The sequence below is a fragment of the Prinia subflava genome, chromosome 5 (genome assembly GCF_021018805.1).
Source record: "Prinia subflava isolate CZ2003 ecotype Zambia chromosome 5, Cam_Psub_1.2, whole genome shotgun sequence".
Classification (NCBI taxonomy): domain Eukaryota; kingdom Metazoa; phylum Chordata; class Aves; order Passeriformes; family Cisticolidae; genus Prinia; species Prinia subflava.
The window spans coordinates 26,221,248-26,238,657 of NC_086251.1; the positions used below are offsets into that span (position 1 = coordinate 26,221,248).

Genomic DNA, 17,410 nt, shown 5'->3' on the forward strand with positions numbered 1-17,410 from the left:
TGGTAACGTGGCAAGGAAGGATCTCCAGCTGCCCAGGCTGCACTGACATAGATGCTAAACTGGACAGCTGTATTGGCTAAACTGTGGGATTACCACCCCTTTGACTCATGTCACTGTTTTTTACTGTGGGAGTATGAAGTGCAGCTATGCTAATGCAGCTGTTTCCCTGCTGGGAGCACTTTTCCCCTGTGAGTACACTGGCTTGCTCAGATTGCTAAAAGGTTTTTAGTACAGATGCTTGCTGTTCCCAAAACCTAAGTACTGTTTGAGGCTGCACAGAAGTGCAGGCACATGGTGTGGGCTTGTGTGGAGCTAAGCTGTGCATGTGCACAAAGATAAGCACTTATGACAGAATACTTCCTGAGCAGGCAGAGTTGCTAAAAAACAGCCCTGAAAGAAGGCAGGAATGAAAGAGACACTTCACAATAAAGATAACAACAATTTACTAAATCTATAGGGCTAAGCCTGGCTGCTGACAGTGAAGCTCTTACCGGTTCTGAAGCACTGGCATTGGTAAGGTGATGAGAAACCAGTGGTCACCCCAGCTCCCTGCCCTCTCCCACATTGGCAAGGTGATTGGAGCTCCCTTTATCTCTTCCCTGAGAGAGAAGGAGACTGTACCATTGTAGCTACCAAAAACATGCACTGAAAATTGAACCTGTAACAGAAGAAGAAGAGGAAAAGGATGGTAATCTGTGACAAAAGAGAAAGGTAGTCAGTCGTCCCTTCCCTGGGAATTTGAGACACCAAACCTCTGAGTCTGGGTCAAACTCTTTAATGACAAAAATCACTAAGCCCCCACTGACTGATTGTATTTGACTCAGCACCATTACTAGCACAGAATTTTCTCAGGGAAGACCCGAACTGACACTCCTGTTGGGCAGCTGTTCTTCAACCACTGATGACAATATCCACAGGCTCTGACACCACCTGGGTGAGAGGACTGGTTTCCTTGTTACAGCCTTCCCTGCCTCAAATACATCTGAAACAAGGACTGTCCCTAGAGGCAGGAAACCTCAGTCCATCTACCTGCTCCAGTTCATAAGCACCACCTTAACTCTAGCACCCCTTAGACAAGTGAACAACAAAACCACTAGGCCAAAGCATGTTTTGAAGCAGGACTTGCTCCTCTTTTTTTGGAGCAACCACTTCCAGCTTGCCACAGAGCAAGAGAAAGTTGTCATTTCTACCAATGCTTCAAACACTCAGCTGCCCTTTGTGTTACCGAGAGCTGCAGTACAGGCAGGAAAGGGAACACACACGTGTTCTGCAAAGAGCAGCCACAGAAGTTCCTTGATGGAATCCTTGCCAGTGGAGGAGAAAATGGATCCAGATCTCCTGTGGCTTCTGTGTAATAACCAGCTGTGCTGCTTCTCCTTTCCTGGTTTTGTGAACCTATCTCCAATCGCATTTTATTTTGTTGTTTATTTTGTACCTAGCAAATTTTACCTGGATTTATAAAAATGTATAAATATCAGTTACATTTCTGGCAGCTCCACTATATTTATTTTCCCAGCTGTAATTAGGAGGCATCAAAGCTTTCATTTTTTTCCCCTAGCAAGACTGGACTCCAGCTCAAACTTGCAGCTTAATTTTCCTAAGTGTTATGACTATATATTATTTAATATTTTTAATTCTAGCATCTCCGAGCTGCAAGGCAAGTTATGTGATTTTATCAGGCCAGGTTGCATTGACCTTTTGAAATTCCTGAAGAATGTGATCATAAGTTTATTATATTCATCTATTTCTGGAAAATCGAATGCCTTCCAACTTCACACTCCTGTTCTCAATGAAAGTATGAAGTTTATTAAGTTCTGCTCAGATATTGCAGAATTTATGAAGAAAAATCTCAGCAGCAGATATACTAAAAGACTAAATGGCCCAGCCAGCCAGCTCCCTTTTCTACAAACCCTGAATTTAGCTGTTGGCCCCCCCTCAGAGGAGTAACTCTTCCTAACTGGTACAGCTAGGCTGGGGAAGTTTCCATGAGGAGCTGATTTGGGGCTTCTGCTTTCACTTATTGGGGATGCATCTCACATCTCTCTTCCAGTTGTGAACAAGCGGCCATCTAGGCAATATAGCCAGCTCTTCTGCTTGCCAGTGTTGTGTAGAGAGTGCAGAGGGACAGGAGAACAGGCCAATTGTGCAAATAGTGCCCACAGCCTGATGATTTACTCCACAAAGGTGGTGAGAAGAGTGACCCACCTGGTAGTCTTCAGTGGCAAGACTGTCTGGCAGGCTGGTACTGTAAGCCTTGGCCATACCACTTGTGTGAGTGCTCTCTGCTCGCAGGTAGAGGAAGTGTCCTGTGAACACAAAAGTGAACCAGGAAAGGCAGAATGAACTTTCGCTCTTTTGTGTAATCCCTTGAAATCATTTAACATCATCAGTGTTACTGCAGGTAAGTAAGCATTTGTAGGTGTAAGCAGGGTTTGAGAGCAAATCTGTTGATGAGGTTATAGTAAACATTCTGGTAGATTTCAGCAGCACAAAATCCCTTCTTGGAATGTGAATGGATAAACCTCAGATACCACTCAAGATCTTCCCATACAGAGGCACACACCAATCTACACTCCTAATTCCTAATCAATGAGTCTGGCTGAGACAAGCACTGGGCTGGAAGAGTTTATTTGCAGTCTTTGTTTCCAGGGAGAGCTCTCAGGAGACAAGCAGGACACTTGTACGGAAACCCTTCCTTTTGGCAGGGAACTGTAAGGCAAGACTCACGTGTGCTAACACTTCTGAGTTTCAGCCTGAACAGCTGAGGGTCTGACCTCCCCTCTTATTTAGCAAGTTGACAGTTCTGCAGTTCTGGGAATTATTGCACTCATTTTTACTGTGGTATTTTATGGCAGAGAATGTGTATGGTCACGAGGGATAGTCTTATATGTGATGCTCTTCCTAACCCACTAGTGGAGTCTGTCAAAGGTCTTCAAAAGATTTGTTTTTACAAGCTGCCTTGTTCTGTTGGGCAATTTTTACCTTGTGATGCAGCATTTATCATATTGCTGCTGAGGTACTCTGCAACTCCATAGTTCATAAGAGGAAGGAGAAGGGAAGAATTACACATTACATGACTTTTTAAAGGGGAATTAAAATCCTTGTCTCCAGGGATTGTGTTGACTTTTTTGAGGCACTTGTTTAATATAAAGTTTTGAGGCCTGTTCAAAAGTTAATTTTAGCTATGTGTGGAGTTGTTATAAACAATACTGATACTGAAGTTCATTTGGCAATGATGCCAAAATTTTTAAACCAATTTGAATAAACTTAAGTTCAAAGCTATTTTGTACATGCATACAGAGAGTGGAGAGAGAACATGAAGAACCTACCACCAGTGGCTTGCAAAGTAGACCCTACAAATGAGTCCTCTGGAATCACTTTAGAAAAGCCCCGAATAGACCAAGGAGATGCTGCAGTTTCATTCAGTGTCCAGCCACAAAGACCTTCCTCAAAAGAGCAATGTGAACCCTCTGGGAGACTTTCTACAATCAAGAACAAGAAAAAGTAAGAAAATAGGAGCAACTTGATTATGGAAGAACACAAACAAATAACAAAAGTGAAAATCCATTGTCATTGTCCAAGTTACTCAACCTATGCTACGCTGTCAAAATAGGTCTCAATTGTTTCTTTCCACAGTCACCATTAGAAAGTCAACACTTTGCTTCTGGAAACATTTGAGACTTTTTTGTGCTGTCCTATTCTAAATACTGGACAAAACTGCAGCCCCCGTAATCTCAGGAATGGCAAATCACTGCCACACATTTGTAAAGGTCTTGCCACATATGAAATTGCAGGCATCACAAAGTTTTGTGTCCACTTAAAGGAAGGCAAATCAATAGGTTATTTTAAATCTGCACCACTGTACTTGGAACAAAGCTAAAGATTTCTTCTCAGCACCACATATACTGTTACGGGATTTCTCTGTCCTGATGTGCAAGAACTCTGAACTGGGATCTTGGAAGGACAGATTTATGGCACTGTAGGTAACTAAGAGTGGAATTATGATTAACACCTTTCCCTGAAGGGAAGGTTTAGATCTTGAGTCCAGAAGGAAATTCTCATCCAGCTTCAGACATGGAAATAAGGTTTTGCTCTGAAGTAGCAGTAACTGTGAAGGGAAAGTCATTGAGCTCCTTACTGCAATACTTAAGAAACCAAACCAATTAAAAATATCCATTTTATTCCATATAGGGTGAATTTTCAAAGAGAATCTTGGTATCCAATTAATGTAAATGGACCAAATTAATTCAGGAGGTAAAATACTGAATTAATCTAAAGATAGAATCAATTTAACTTATTTTTTATTCTAAATTATTTCTTCTAACTGAAGAAGGTTCCTACAAAGTGTCATGCCACATACTCACCACATCTCACTCCTTCATCTTCTTTGCTAGGACAATCACTGGTGAACTCACAGATCTGTAGGTGGCTGACACAGCCTCCATGAATGCAGGGAAAGGTCGAGCCTTTGTCATATATTAAAAGATCTTGATTTTCTTTATCTAATGGAAAAAAAAAGAAAAGGAGAACTAAATCCAGAGATGAGTTGACAGAATGTGTATGATCCTTCATGTGTATAAGTTTTCACATGTAGGACCTTGTCCTTTGTACGATAAATCTACTTTTTCATGTAGGTTTCTATCCAGCATGAGATTCCTGGACCGAACTTATTGCTCTTTTCTCTCATGCTTTTGCTTCGTCTGTGCTATCTTTAGATATTTTGTTGTTGTTTTGTTTTGTTTTAATGACGTGCCATCCAGTTTCCCACCGTGATGTGCACCCCAGTTCTGCACACATGACTGTGCACCTTCCAGGCAGCTGTGACATGCTGCATGGCACCCTGCTGCTGGAGGCAGGGACACCCATTCATCTCCAGCCCTGACTGACACATTGCTATGTCCTGCTGAGGCTCAAGTTTAACCAGCACTTGGGCTTCTGAGTCATTTCTGTGCCAGCTTCCAGCTGTGGCCTCCAGCCCATGAGGTAGCTGCTTCCCCACCCAGCTGTCTTGCTGTAAACAAATTTTATTCATGCACTCTAGCTAATCTAGTAATTTCTAGCCTGGGAGCATTTGACTGACTTCAGAGGTACCCATCAGCCAGGCTGAACATGATTTTTAAGTCTGATATTTCTCAAAAGCATGACCCTTAATGCACCCAGTCTGTCCTGTGGATGCATTTGTGCCCAGGCCTGTTATGGATCTGCTACCTTTTAGCATAACTCTGCACAGAAGTTCCACTGGGATTGTTTCTACTCTGGAAAAAATGCAAAAGTTAGGGAACCAATTGCAGGAGAAAGAGAAAAGAACACCTCTGCAGCAATCCAGGTACACACTCTGAAATAATATTTTTTCATTACACTGTTTTGTGCCAGATACGTGTACCATCTTATTTAGAGACTGAGAGCATAGTGCTTCAGGCTGCATGCATCACCTCAAAACTCTAGGACTGTCAAAAAAATATTACATTAAAACTATAACATATTAAATTAAAAGAATGATGACTACAATTAAATCTCTAATATGATCAAAACCGTGCTCACAATAGTGTGTTCTTTTTACATTACATTCCAAGCTATTTCTACAGAGCCTGCAAAATGGAAACAATAACATTATGTTAATTCATGAAATTCAGGAACTGCAGATTATGTTCCCAACCTGAAGACTGCCTGTACTGACAGACTCTTGCACTTCCAAGAAGCCTAAATGACATTAGCAAGACTCTGCACTGCCACTGAGGATCATTTGCATGACATTCAGAACAAAACTGCAAGCTCCAGGTAAAGCTGAGCACTCAGTACTTTAGAGAAAATAATTACATTCCGATTTTCATCTTAGATAGAAATTCTCAGCCTGGCAGTAGCAAACAGACCCCATTGGAGGCAGAAGTATGTTTCTTTTCTGCATAGATTTGTTAGATAAAGCCCAAGTATGGAAAAGGCTTGGGTTACACAGGGTAGACTGTTGTTCTTGATTATTTAAGAGAGAAAAATACTAAATGCTAAAATAATCTAGATAAAGACATTTTTCATCCTTGTTATTGAATTCAGCGTAAGTCCAGTTGTTTTGGGGTTTTTTTCCCATACAAAGATCAAGCCAAGCAAAGCTGAAAAGCAGAGAGGATCACTTAAATTAGTTCTATAATTCTGAGTTACTCATCTTTCTTCTAAATCCTATCCTGTTCCTCATCACCTTATCCATTTTGGTGAGGATGCATTTGGTTGTTCCAAACCTGTCTGTGTTGCAGCATACCATGAAAACAGTTCCTGAGTTGCAAGGAGCCCACTGCCAGGAGTCCAACCTCTTGTGCTCCACAGTTTGAATATACCAGGGTGATTTTGAAAGGTCTCTCTATTCGTCCAATCTGGGCCACCAGGTATTTCCATTTCATCCTAGAGGACAACAGAACGTTATCAGACATAGAAACAGCACATTGGAATCCATGGAGTCTCTAGCATAAAAATTCTGTACTGTACCAAAGAGAAGTAGAAGTATCCATGAAAGAAATGGATCAATGACTGCAAATAGCAAGATAACAAATGGGTGTTGGTATGAAACAAGTGATGTTCAGCCTAGCAAGCTCATGTAAGGTTATCTTTGCTGCAGAGCCTATTGCTAATGATGAAGAGATCCAACCACTCCCAATGATTCTTAAATGGATCTTAAATTATGGACAATTTTGGACCTGCTACCCCAAGATGTGCTTTCCATGTACATGGTTGTGTTCTGTTTGCTCTTGAAAGTACAGACCAACCAAGCAGCTGCACAAGTCTCTGGATCTCCTCAAGCCAACACTGACATGGTGTGTTGTGGAAGTAAATGTCTGATCCTGAATGTTTCTTGGTTGTGTCAAGAATAAAAACCTTTATCTGTGTGTTGTCTGTCTCATTTTCCACCTTAGCAAACTACAGAACACCTACAAAACAAGGGATAGAAGACAAGTGCTGTTTCAGGAAATGCAGATTACTTGTGCCATGTACATTTCACCACAGAGCAAGTGCCATAACCTGCAAATCTAGATTGAAAAGGTTTCTCAGTTGTGCAGCACTTGTGGCAGTTTGGAGAAAGACAAATGGTCCCATGTGCCCTAATTTTAAAGATGGTTGTCAGACATCAAAAGCTAGAGAGAGATGCCAAAAGGGAATTTTTGAAGTACCTCACTCAGTTAAGTCTGATGGAAGTCAAGGTATCCAAGTGTCATTTAAAAACTACAGCGGAATTCTTTAAAATATTTTTACTTTAATTTTGTTTCCAAAAACTATTTTATATCTTATGTTAATGAGACAGCAAAATACAGTTAAATATACATGTTATTATTTTGTAATATATTGATTGGAGCAAGGCTAGTGACAAAGGAATCCTTGCCCTAAGCTTTTTCTGAAAACAGTATCAGACAGATAATTTTACCCATGTTCTACACAGTGGTGCTGTTACTGGGACCACTTTGGACAAGCGACCTAAGTCAGTGCCAGTGGAGTAATAACAGGGCCAGGCCACAGTGTTAAGACATGTTGATCAGCTCTGCTCTTAGAATTACTTTTTCACTTAGGAAATGCCTTCAGCTGCCATGAAGTGGTCATGTAGCCCTTGTCCTGTGCCAGAAACACCTTAGAAGGCAACATCCAGACTACAAACACATCTCTTCTGGACTCAATATAAAAATCACAGAACTGTATTTGCAACTTGTAAAAAATCCAAAGCAACTTCAATTTTTATCACCCTCTCTTGCATTTTTCCCCTCCACAAATCAATTACATAACTTTGTCTGGATAATTTTTTACCATCCCTTCTATGGTATCCACCCACTTTTCACTTTCACAATTGTACACATGCATAAATACCCACAGATACCCTGAACTTATATGAAACTGAGCTCCTCTTACAAAGATGACCCCATTTCCTCTTTCCTGTCCCATCATAATATATTCAATAGTTCATTATAATTTAATTCATCTTCAGGAAAGTACAGCCCTGAATAGCAACAGCAGCATCTCTACTTCCCAACATGGGAGAACAACTGCTTTGCTTTCATTTTGTATTACAGTACAAATTCAGGAACATCCAGCACCTATAAATATATCTCATAAATATTCTTATAAATATATTCCTCCTGCCACACTGTGGGACAACATCCAAGACCATCCAGCACTGAGCCAGAACTGAATCACTTCTGCTACATGACACAGCTCTGCTCATCACTCCATTGCATCCTGTTGACCACAAGAATGAATGGGCCATAATCAAATTGGTTCAATGAGCCAATAAGGGTAAGGACAATCTTTAAATCTTTTGGATTTAGCTGTTAGGCATACTAGACCTGTCAAGCACTGAGGCATAGTTCTAGTACCTCTACCAAGTCACAACCCACCCTGCAGCTGAGACATCACAGTGTTGCCAGTGTTACACAACACTGAGTGCAGGAACCTGTGGCTCACAGCCTCTGATTCACAGCCAGTGGTACATTCAGCAGCAGCAACTGAAGAGCCCTACAGCTGAAAACAATGACTAGTTCAGCTTCTGCACCTTAATCCTGTATGCTTTATGTGCCAGACACTTTGGAACTTGCTGTTTATAGACTAGTACATCAAAATAAAAGTACTAGTCATCTAAGTCAACAAACCAAGCTCCGAAATGCCATGACTTAGGACACACTGTCTGTTCTGCCATCTCTGCTGGGAGAGCTGTGGTATCTGGTAGAAGAATAAGGCCCCCATATTAAGCTATTACTTCTGTGAATTTGCAGCTCTTCTGAGTCAGAGCACTAAGGTCCCAGGAAACACCCCAGTTCTGCACTGAAATATCTCTGCTACTGAAATTTTCTCCATTTACAACATCACAGAAAAAGCTGTCTAGCATCCAGAGACTGCAAAAATGAGAAGTGGCTTTGCATCACGTAGAGTGTTTTTGTGTATGAAGCCTCTTCATCATCAAGGTATTCCGCTTCAGAGAAGGCCTGGCCCCCTAGATCCAACTGCAGCAAGATTTCTAATGTTGTAAATAATTACACCTCCTTTGCTTGGTCCCACCATGAAACGGAAACTATTCAGAGCCAATGTAATTTTCTTAATGGAATCAGGAAAAAAGCCTATTGTTTATCCAGCAGAAGATGGATCATTGCAGCAGGCTTCCAAATAAGCCAAGCTTGGCAATAACTTAAGTATTGATTTTATGTCAAACCAGATCTCAAGTATCAAGGCATTACTCTTCTAAAAAGAGATGTTAAAATTCATCTGTATGCATGGAAGAACTATCAGGGTCTGACACAATTTTGAGAAATTTGCATGGATGGAAAGTTTGGAGTTGCAAGCTATCTAATGCTTAAGGCAAGAGAATTCAAGATTCACCCTGAAAAATTTTAATTCCAAATTTTCTTTTGTAGTGCTTACTTTGGGTTTTCATTAGGCTCTCAATGTTCTCTGCTGAACAGATGTTTTCCACCTTCTTCTTACCAATCCTTTCTATGATGTGGTTTTTCATATCCAACAAAGGTAACTGATGATTAATTTTAGGAAAGATTTTATGTAAGGAATGCCATTTCTTCATTAGGACTGAAAAATGCAATAAAGCAGAACATGAAAACTGAAACATTTTATGAGTTAGGGGGACCCACTGCATGGGCTTTTGCTCAAAGCTGTGTATGCTAAATGCTTCTAGACTCAATTAGTGAATATAAAAATTAGAAGATTTATGTTACTTTTATATACACAGGAAACTGTTGTCTACAAATCCTCACACCCAGTGCTAACCACTGGGCTTCTAAGGAAATAGAGAGAGCAAAATACATGCCTACCCCTCCTGCCTTCACCCAGCCCTTAGAGGGTTATTCTTTGACACAGGATATTTTGGGTGCAAGTTCAAGAGAGACACAAGAGGCATTTACTGAATCATATTCCCAGGTTCGTGTTCCAAATTCATAGTCTTATATAGCAGCTGGAGAGCCTCACCCTTTCTAGATACATTGTTTAATCAAAATGGTTCTGCTTGTTGTTGTCAGCACGAATTTAGACATTATCTGAGAACGTTTACCAGGCTACTCCCTTGTCATCTGTACAGTAGGAGAAGTTAAATAACTTTTGTGGATAAAAACAACAACATTAGTAGAATAGAAGTGTCAAAGATGGCAAGTTATTTCAAGTGTCTCAGAAGATGGTGGAGTATTTTATCACTACCACCCCTCCAAAAAGGGGGGAAGACACAAAAAAACTAAGCAATAAACAGTTTTGTGAGACTGGCTAACTGAAAACCCATGTGTGCACATGGTCATGAACTTTTTGTTTTCTGATCTACTGTGAAATACAAAGTTATGTTTCGTGTCAGGGAAATGAAGAAAATCTGTGTAATTGTAGTTGTAGAACACAACAATGGGACAGTTATAAAAGATGAGTTCTAATAAACAGCTGAGGAAAGCATAGGAGGGAAGTTTTTGAATAAATCTTTTGCTTGCAATTACCTATTATGAGTTTCAAGCTATTCTGTAATAGGTGTCTTTTAATTGTAACTGTAGAAGCTTGCTTTGTATTAAAGAATTTTAAACTGTAGTTTTAGATTGTAAAAAGGCTTTTTTTTAGACAAAAGAAGGAAGTGAGGAGGGGGCTCAAGCCTTCACAGAAGGTGGGAAAACATCCTGGACACGAAGACAAGACTTCAGCTCACTGATTCATGGCTCCTAGAGAAGGAAACTGGACATCACTGCCCGAGATTGATGGATCTGGGAATAGAGATGGGACCCCCATATCTGGAAGCCAGATCCCACCACCTGGAAAAACATATCCTGGAAGTACATCCTGGAGTATTGAAATATCAGAATAGATCACAATGGTCCATAGAATTATACAGGACAATCTATAGATTTATGGCTGTTAGGTATTGAATTGTGACGTTAAAACTAGAAATGGAAACTGCTGAGAAAGCTTATGAATATGTATAAAATACCATCAAAACCAGCAATGGGTGTGCAGTTGGAAGGGAAAACCCCTGCCACTGTACCCAGCGCTGCCTCTTTGCTCACACTTTACCATGTTAATTAATTAATTATTAAATTGCTGCTTGATATATTGGCCGTGTCAAGCGTCTTATTTTTAACACTACCAAGACTACCATGGCCATTTCATGTTGAAAACAGAATAAAATCAGCTAGGCTTATTGACTACAGAAAATGAAAATATTATCCCTTCCCCAAATGATGCTTTTTTATTTTCAATAAAGTGTGACTACTCAGAGTTAAAGGAAATTAGCTTCTTACTGAAACAGTTTTGGCTGAGAACACTAAAATAATTGTGGTCCACAACAAACACAAGCATGTGAAAACACTCAGAACCACACAGGACTCAAGAATTTTCAACTGTGGCTGATTCTGGGTCTGTGTGGTAAAGATGAAAAGGTGGAATAAGCAAAATAGTAAAAACATCTAAGAAAAAAAAGTTTTAAAAAAATAAGTAAAAAATATATTAGATGTGACCTGAATAAGCACCATAACCATAACCTGGAAAAAGTGAAAACAGTTTTCTGAGTTAAGTGCCAGACAAAGAAGGCTTGGCCCTGCAAGCAAGACTACAGTCTCCTGATGTTTGAGCTTTACTGACATAATGAGAAATAAAAATTTATATCTTTTTTGTAAATACATAGAATCTCATACACCTCACTACCTCAGCAGTTCTCCTTCTAATGGTAATAACTCAGAATAGCCATGATCTATAGGAGTGGCATTTAAAAATAAGCATCCTGACTTTGTGACTTTGCCCCACTTGTTGAGAGAACATGGTATTGAAAGTCCATCTGTTTCTTTTTCCTTTCATTAAGGTTTATGTGTGGAAAAGTAGTGGCAGCTTCAATACTACCAACAGGACAGAAACTCTCTCTTACATGGGACATATATCCAAGCTTTTGGGAAATGTGCAGCTGATGATCCTGAAGGAGAGAAGACCATCAGGAGAACATTTCTAGGTCCAGAAAGAGGAGAGTTCGCTGAAGTAGTCTGGTGCAGCTGGAGTTTATGATGAAGAATATCTTGGTCATGAAATTGAGAGGTGACAAAAGGGACTGAAGTAGGATTTCCTAGAGTGTCTGATTATCTGAAAAAAGTGCCACCTAGCCTTTTTTCTATGTCCAACTTTCTGCTCTGATCTGAAGACAATCTCTTGGTAGTAATTTTCACTGGTTACTCTAGGTACTACTCATAGGCATCTATCTCAAGGTCATCTGCTCATTGTCCTCCTTTTTCTGCTCTAAATTGTGCAGCGGTGCTTGGTTAAGACAGAAAAGCTTCTAGAACTCCTACTCCCTGTGGAAAGTCCCTGTGGAGTAGGAACACTTCAGGGTGGTCTCTCCTTAGCAACCAATGTTGAAATTTTAATCATGGAGAGAATGTTCATTTCAGGCTACCTGCCTAGCAAGGAGCAGGTCAATCACTGTGTTAGAAATAAATTATGTTCTCCCTGCATGGTGAGGTTTTTTTTAATTTTACCAAGTTCTGCTGTAATGAGGGGGAAAAGGAAGGGTATTTGATGGTTCCTAAGTTTGTTTTACCTCTTTTCTATCTTGATTTCAAACAGGACTTAGACTCCTCCCCTGTTTAAAATATTAAGAGTAAATGCTCTGAGCTTACTGGTGCTTCATGTCATTCAGTAATACAGAGTAATACCAGTGTCTGTGCCAACTTCCAATAAAACTAACTTCATTCTAATAAATCTAAATGCCATCGCTTTAAAGAGATGATCATCTTGACTTCACATAGAACTGTTTTGCAGTGCTCAAATAAGGTGCTTAACAACATCTATGATCTGTTCTAGAGAAGCTGCAGCGATTACCACAAAGCCTGATCTGACCAGTAAGGTGTAGCAAAAGGGTATTTTATGAGTTTACATAGCAGAATGGAGCTGCAGCTGCAGTGGCCTGTCAAATATTCAAAAAGCAGCAAGGGTAGCTTTGGGTGGGTAAAAAAGGATATTAGAAATTAATCCCAGAAAATGCAACAGATTCCCAGTGAAATTGGCAAGAAGACGGGGAAGGAATAGCCAGGAAGGAACTGAGTAACAGCTGAAAATGAGAGAGAAAAAGAGAAAGATCTGCAAGAAAGAAAAATAAGTTTTTTTAGTCAAACTCTGCTATCTTTGGCTGATGGGGACTCTTCACTACAGATCTCCATGGCAGCCTGGGGAGTGCCAAAGAATTCAAAGAAAACAAGAACTGAGACCTATTGCTTAAGTTCTCCCTGGGAGTCAGTCAGGTGATGGAAATAAAAAACTCTGCTATGTGTCTGACCCAGGTTCTTACAAGTTGGACTGCAGCAAAGGAAAAACAAGCACATGGAAAATGGCAAAATTAGACAACATGTGGACTTTTCTCTTTCTTTTCCTGTTGTGATTTGTTCCCTTCACCCATTTCTCTTCCTTACTGCATTCTGCTACACACAGAAATGAAAAAGTAAAACGTTGGTAGGATCAAAGGGAATACAGGACAAAATCTGGGGTTGTTACACCTTCTTTTGTTTTCCTTCACCTCTTCTTAGCTCAATTTTTTTTCTCCCTGAACTCTACAAATGGAGCAGAAGTGGAGGCTCCTGAACCTACTAGAAATGAGGAAATTATTAAAGAGGTAAAATTAACCCCATCCTAAAATGAGAATTGTGTACCCTTGTAGCACTGACAGGACCCACTGAATCCAAGATATATCAGTGATGTTACCAAGGCAGTTTTTGGACTGAATGCATTTTACAGCTGCAGTCCTACAATCAGTGAAAAAATTAACCCCTCTTCGCCCTTCTAAATGTGAGGGAAGAACAGTGAGATCTAAGCAAGTGTGTTCTTTGCAAAGGGGACACACAAAACCTGTGTCTGTTACAGGCACCCTGTCAGGAGGCTGTGTGCTTCAGTCCTGACAGTCATACCTTTATTTTCTGCTGTAATGGCAGCAATGATCTCAAGAAGGCAAAAGACACTGATAAAGAGCAGCCTGGAGAAACTCCACTTTACTTTGCAATTCCAAGGCTTAACAGTTGAAAATTGACTGTCTTACCTGGCGTTCTCCTCTTGGCCAGCTCTCAGAGAAGTTATTGTATTTTTGTTTGTCTCCACATACTTGATTTCAACTCTGAATCTCTGGAGGAGAGGAACAGCATCCTGTGAACATGTGGCCAGTTCCAGCAAGCAAGAATCCAGGCTCCCAGGCAGGATGGGGCTTTGCAGGCTGAACTCACATCTCTCTGGGAGTCTGCTGGTGTTCAGGAGGAAAATGTCCCCTGTGAAGAGAAAAAAACCACAACAAAACAAGAGACACACAGCATGGATGGAAGAGAGATAATAAGAGGAAAATGGATAAGAAGTTTGAAGAAAGGAATCATGAGAATAAAAGGAAAAACTAAGCATAAAACCAAAAGAAAAAGAGAAAATAATGTAAAAAATTAAGGGTATAAGTAAAGAAATGATAGAAGAAATGAGAAGAGAAGAAACCAAAAAAAGCATGAAGACATGTTCAACAAAACAAAAGCCAAAGACTTTTCCAGTCAGACAGCAGACAAGTGGAGCCAGTTCTGGCTTGTACAGGATTGAGTTTCCTGAGAAAAATCCAGTCTCTCTAAGTAAAAGTAGCTTAAAATGGGGAGATAGAAAATGAGTATATTTTCTGTATACTCTATAAACAGGGGCCGGCTGTTTAGGGGGTACATGCACACACAGGCAGCACACATGAATGACATGGTTCCTACTGTCTCTTGGGCACTGGCTGTGCCTTTGGGAGCTCGGCACCAGAACCAGCACGTGGTGGAACTTTCAGTGACATGGGCCTGAGGTCTCAGCCTGCTGACTCCTGCTGCAGCCAGAGCAGGGCAAATGCACAAATCCATTCAAGGGGAATGTGGATCTGTAGCTCTGCCTACCTTCAACATCTTCACAGGAGGAATTGTTTTCCAGAAACATCTGCTGCCTCCCCTGGGACACCAGGACACCAGTGGAAGATAACACCCAGTCTGGTTTTCCAAAACTGTCTGTGGATGTCACCCATGAACAGCTAGAGCCGACGATACAAGAGACTTCTGTTGTGAGAAACCAAAGGTTTTAGTGAGGCCTATTGTTGGAACCCCGGTTACTGAGGATTTTAGACATTCTGTGCTGACAGGCACTGACCCCCAAGAAAATACTGCATTTGACCTGAGGCCGTGGAGAAGGCTTCCAAAATTGCACGATAAAAGTGGGATTATGGGTTTGTAGTTTGAATAGAAGTGTGTGCTACCACATGGTGGAAAACTTAGAGTTTAAAGCTTTAGAATATAGCAATATATGTATACAGCAAGACTGAGGTTTTAGGGCAGAGGTTAGTCCTTCTTTTTCACTTTCTTTTTCATGGGTCTAGGTGGTATTTTGTAATTGGATAGAAAAGTCTGCATTGTGGGCCACAGGTGGTTGGTTATTGGGTTAGAAGTAAAAATAATTTAGGTGTCATTTCTTAATTGGACAGTTTATCCTTAAAAGGCCTTGCAGAGAGATAGAGAAGGCTCCATTTTTAGTTTGTTAGCTAGAAGTGCTGTAAGACTCATGGCTTGTGAGGCTGTAATATAGATAAGAATTAATGAACATCTGAGTCCGAACAAGAAACACCGTCTCAAGTATTTAATCCCGACAGATTTAATCTCTGGCAGAAAAGAAGATAAAATGTGACGGCCTATCCCAGCTCAAGAGGCACATGAGTGACCAAATGCACAGTGTGGGGTTGGCTATACCTCCCAAGAAATGGAAGAATTGAAGTGAAGAAAGGAATTTTGTCTTAGGCAATAACAACAATCTCTCCCAGAGCAGGTCAAGGAACATGTAAGAATGAAAAACTAACCTGCAAATTCTTGGCAGAATTTAAGTCAAATTCCTCCCACTGGTATCAACAATTAATTTATATCCATGGAAGGTCTAGACCACAAATACTCAAAGTCCCAAATGAGGATAATACCAGTAATATGAACAAGAATATTGAAACTGTGTGGATTTAGCATTTTGGCAGAAAGAAAGAACTGATACTCTAAAGGCAACCATCTCTTAGCAATAGAAAGAGCTTGATAGTGTCTCAAGCAAAATAGGTTAGCAATGCAAGATTTACTTTTTTTTTTTAAATCTTTTTTAAACAGTTTTGCTTTCCACTAGCAGGATGGATAAGAATACCTTCTTAACAAACTCCAGAGTCTGCTTACAGTACTAAAACACTAGATCATCTTGGCCAGAATTTTTCATAATCAGCATATTATAAACCAGACAAGAAGTAATTCACTGCTCTCTCATCAATCTAATATAAACTCCCTGAAGGGATGTTAGCTGCACAAAAGTCTCCCACACAGAGTAGAGCTGAATAGAGCCAATATTAATTTGCATGGTATTTATTTTCAGTAGTAATAATAATATTACACTAATAACTAGAGTGTCCCCAGGCCAAGTAAGAAATATTAAGAGACTAAACATTCATATTTAGGATCCTAATGTTCAGAGGGTATTCAAACCTTGCCAATATGAATGACACAGGGTTATTCCTTTGGTAGCCCTATTCCTGTGGAGAACAGGCAGGTAGGAAGGAGAGAACTATGGTCAGAGATACAACAAGGAACTGTGGCTGCACAGGTGGGGCAAAAATAAAAACTTGAGAGCCTCCAGAAGATTACCTAAACTTTCAACTAAACTTTCAGAAAAAAGAAGAAATGGAAGCATTGTTTGAGTACAACAGCAAAAGCAGATCAATTTTCTCCTTATTGAAGGCAATTCTAACTTCATTTGTATAAAACAACATCAAGTGAGCAGGGGTAAGAGAAACACAAATGTTACAGAATTGCACATAACTTTGGGTTGGCACAGGCTGCGGTCTCCCACCCAAACACTTCTCCTTCATTCCTTTGGACACTCCCCAGTGTTCCTGCTAAGCTCTTTCTGGCCTGGGGAGTTTGTTGCGTCTCTCAAACTGACACCTGGGCCAACCACCCAAATATCTTCTTAGCCCAATTCACCAAATGCGTGCAGCTCGGTAAAGGCCTGGGCAGTGCTCCGCCCATAATTTCTACATGGAAGCCACAAGCAGATGAACTGGCAAACTGTGTACATGTGTGTTTATGTGATGCCAGATTCCAGCAGCACACAGGAATGAGGCAGCAGCCACTCTCCTGGCTCTGTTGGATCTAGGGAAAAATGTCTGTGCACAGCTCCAAGCTATGGTTTGATGACCCGGTAAAATAGGGATCCCAATAGCTCAGAAACCCCATAGCTGTGAGACAAAGCAGAGTCCTGATCCAGACCTGCTGTGCTGTTTCAAATTTATTGAGGTTTGACAGGTTAACTCAGTATCCACAGATTTATTGTCAGTAGAAGTAATATTTTATCGGATAATTTTTCAGTTGGTCGTAAAACCCAGAGAGCAATTTCTCTCACAACAACATAACAGCAAAAGAGA

General features: G+C 40.4%; 1 protein-coding gene across 1 annotated transcript in view; it reads right to left on the reverse strand.

The window, feature by feature from the left end:
- The window catches only part of LTK (leukocyte receptor tyrosine kinase), a 96,320-nt gene that overhangs the window by 36,932 nt on the left and 41,978 nt on the right, over positions 1 to 17,410 (reverse strand). Inside the window, exons 3-9 of the mRNA XM_063398556.1 lie at positions 14,871 to 15,026; positions 14,012 to 14,234; positions 6,251 to 6,390; positions 4,365 to 4,502; positions 3,330 to 3,482; positions 2,206 to 2,306; positions 492 to 658 (exon numbers count right to left, since the gene is read on the reverse strand). Coding sequence (XP_063254626.1) covers positions 492 to 658; positions 2,206 to 2,306; positions 3,330 to 3,482; positions 4,365 to 4,502; positions 6,251 to 6,390; positions 14,012 to 14,234; positions 14,871 to 15,026 — 1,078 coding nt within the window. The remainder of the gene's footprint in view (positions 1 to 491; positions 659 to 2,205; positions 2,307 to 3,329; positions 3,483 to 4,364; positions 4,503 to 6,250; positions 6,391 to 14,011; positions 14,235 to 14,870; positions 15,027 to 17,410) is intronic.